At 41.2% G+C, this 2,248-nt stretch overlaps 1 protein-coding gene across 1 annotated transcript in view; it reads left to right on the plus strand.

Moving 5' to 3' along the window:
* LOC138051239 (integrin-linked kinase-associated serine/threonine phosphatase 2C-like) overlaps positions 1–2,093 on the plus strand; it is a 27,782-nt gene extending 25,689 nt beyond the window's left edge. Inside the window, exons 10-12 of the mRNA XM_068897400.1 lie at positions 786–867; positions 1,229–1,268; positions 1,633–2,093. Coding sequence (XP_068753501.1) covers positions 786–867; positions 1,229–1,268; positions 1,633–1,766 — 256 coding nt within the window. The 3' untranslated portion in view covers positions 1,767–2,093. The remainder of the gene's footprint in view (positions 1–785; positions 868–1,228; positions 1,269–1,632) is intronic.
* The last annotated feature ends 155 nt before the right edge of the window (positions 2,094–2,248 follow it).

The raw sequence follows: 2,248 nt of genomic DNA on the forward strand, positions 1-2,248 counted from the left end.
TGTCCAGGGGCTACTTTTAATTTATTCTTTTCTTTTTCATACCACAAGTCCGAGGATAATACTTCATTTAAGGCAAACTGACAATGAAGGATAATCCTTCATTTGAGGAAAAGATCGTGTTGCCATGAAATTGGTGAACTAGAATTTTGACCGCCCTTGTCCAATCCAAAGTAACAAAAGTTTATTTGCACACGTTTGCTTGCCTTAAGCTATGACAGTTTATTTTCCCTCGAGTTCTCAACGGTTACTTGCTTGTTACGCACATAGTGGTATTTCGCTTTCAGAGGAAACTATACCTAGTGTTTCTTATTCGTATTTCGTTTCACATTTACTTCAAGTTTAGCTGTAAATGTTTGGGGGCTTACTTTAGGGGCTGTTGCCGGGAGATATCTATCCACACTCATCTTCCCGATTCGTGCTCCTTATTAGTAACAGTACCTTGTTTGTGTTTCTCCAGAACGCGATGTGGGAATAAACAAGGTCTCTTGTGTTGACTCAAAGTGCCGCTAAGCTCAAATACTTTTCTTTCCTTAAGTAAATCTGTTCACCTGTACCAGATAACATTTTTCTGTTCTCAACGCGGCAATTGCTTTTAAAATGTGCGCCAAGCTTAGCAAAAGCAGCAAAGTCACGTGACCCAAGCCGAGTTACTGATAGGCCTGGTTCCAAGTGTAACTGCTTCGTAACTGTGTACTTTTTTTCGTGGCTTTCGTGGCTAGAGTAAAAGGAAGGATATCAGGCCTTTTATCGCAAAATCAGCCACTTACCTGTGATTGTTCTCTTAGGTTCTTGCTGTTAGCGTGTGACGGTCTTTGGAAGGGATTTTCCGTAGATTCAGCCCTAAAGTTTATCAACAACATTATTGAGGTGAGAAAACACCTTTTCACCTATCGTGTTATTTTATTCGTTATGGTTGTTTCTATAACATAATTCCTAAGAGCTTATTCAGTTAGGGTTAGGCGAGACTTTTTTGCCTTTTTTTCTGGTTTTCGTGAGGGGGCAATTGGAGTGCCGGCAGTAAAACTTTTCCGTTCGAAGCGAAGTGGAGAACCAACAAACACAACCGATATGGCATTGAGTGCGGGAATCGACCCCAGTCCTCTTTGGTGAAAGTCAAATGCTCGTTCTCTTCCCCCAAAGTGTTTCAGTGAACGCAAACAAATCAAAAGTTATGCCCTCCCCTCGAGCATCGTTTATTACTGAAAGCATTCTTTTTCAATCTCAACAGGGAAAAGATGGAGATGAAGTTGTCCAGAAAGCTGATAATGGTACGTTAAGCGATTGTGATGTTGGAGCTCGTTCTTGAGACCAAAGCACTGATTTCTAAACGTTCAGCTTACAGTTTTTGTTGGCGCCCTTAGTCTCGTGGTAGTCTTTTAGACGAATTGTTCGACACATTTACACTTTTTAGTTGACCTAGTAGTTCTTAGCATTTGTTCATGTGAACAGGGTTTATCTGCGGATCAATTTGAAGTGTCAACGTGGCAACACTTTTCACTCTTCACTCTTAAAAATCTTGTACTCTTGCGATTTTCGAAGAGGACTTTACTTCTTGTGACTTAAGTGCTAACCCATTTAAAAGGCCTGTTGCGTTCCTAATCGAGAATTTTAAAACGAGTTTTAAATTGGCAGGTGACGAAGATATTCCAATTGACCCAGCGTCTGTTCGATTCCAACGAGCTTGCGATAAAGTTGCAAGTGAAGCTGTCAGGAACGGAAGCTCAGACAATGTGACAGTCATGCTGGTATCCATCTCGAGACGATGATCGTTAGAAATGCTGGGTGGAGAGGATGTGTTCAAGTGGTTCGTCTTTGCCTCTATTCGTCCTCCTACCCTGCCGGCATACCCTGTGTTCATTGCCGTCAAAGACTCGAGGTGTGCCCTCGCGTTTAGACCTGTTGAAGACGACGAAGTCCTATACAGCGATTAACTTATTTATTCAAGGAAAACGGTGTAAAAACAGAAAGTTTTCCGATAGATCGCATTAGTTCTTTCTTTTAGTTCGGCATTTCCTTTGAATATATTTGCTAGTGATAGTCTTTGTATTTGTGGTCGTCTTATGTGTCAATAAACAACAAAGTTCTTCGATTGAGATAAACGCAAGTGTAGCCGACAGATCAAAGTCTTCGTTAGGATTCGTTAGAAATTTTTTCAATGACCGTATCAGTATCAGTTGCTCCCCCGCTTGCACGCGCGTCAGCAGATAAAATTGTACACAAGATACATCTGGGTTTTTTGTCGCAATTC

Source organism: Montipora capricornis, chromosome 6 (genome assembly GCF_036669925.1).
Source record: "Montipora capricornis isolate CH-2021 chromosome 6, ASM3666992v2, whole genome shotgun sequence".
In the NCBI taxonomy this organism is placed as follows: Eukaryota; Metazoa; Cnidaria; class Anthozoa; order Scleractinia; family Acroporidae; genus Montipora; species Montipora capricornis.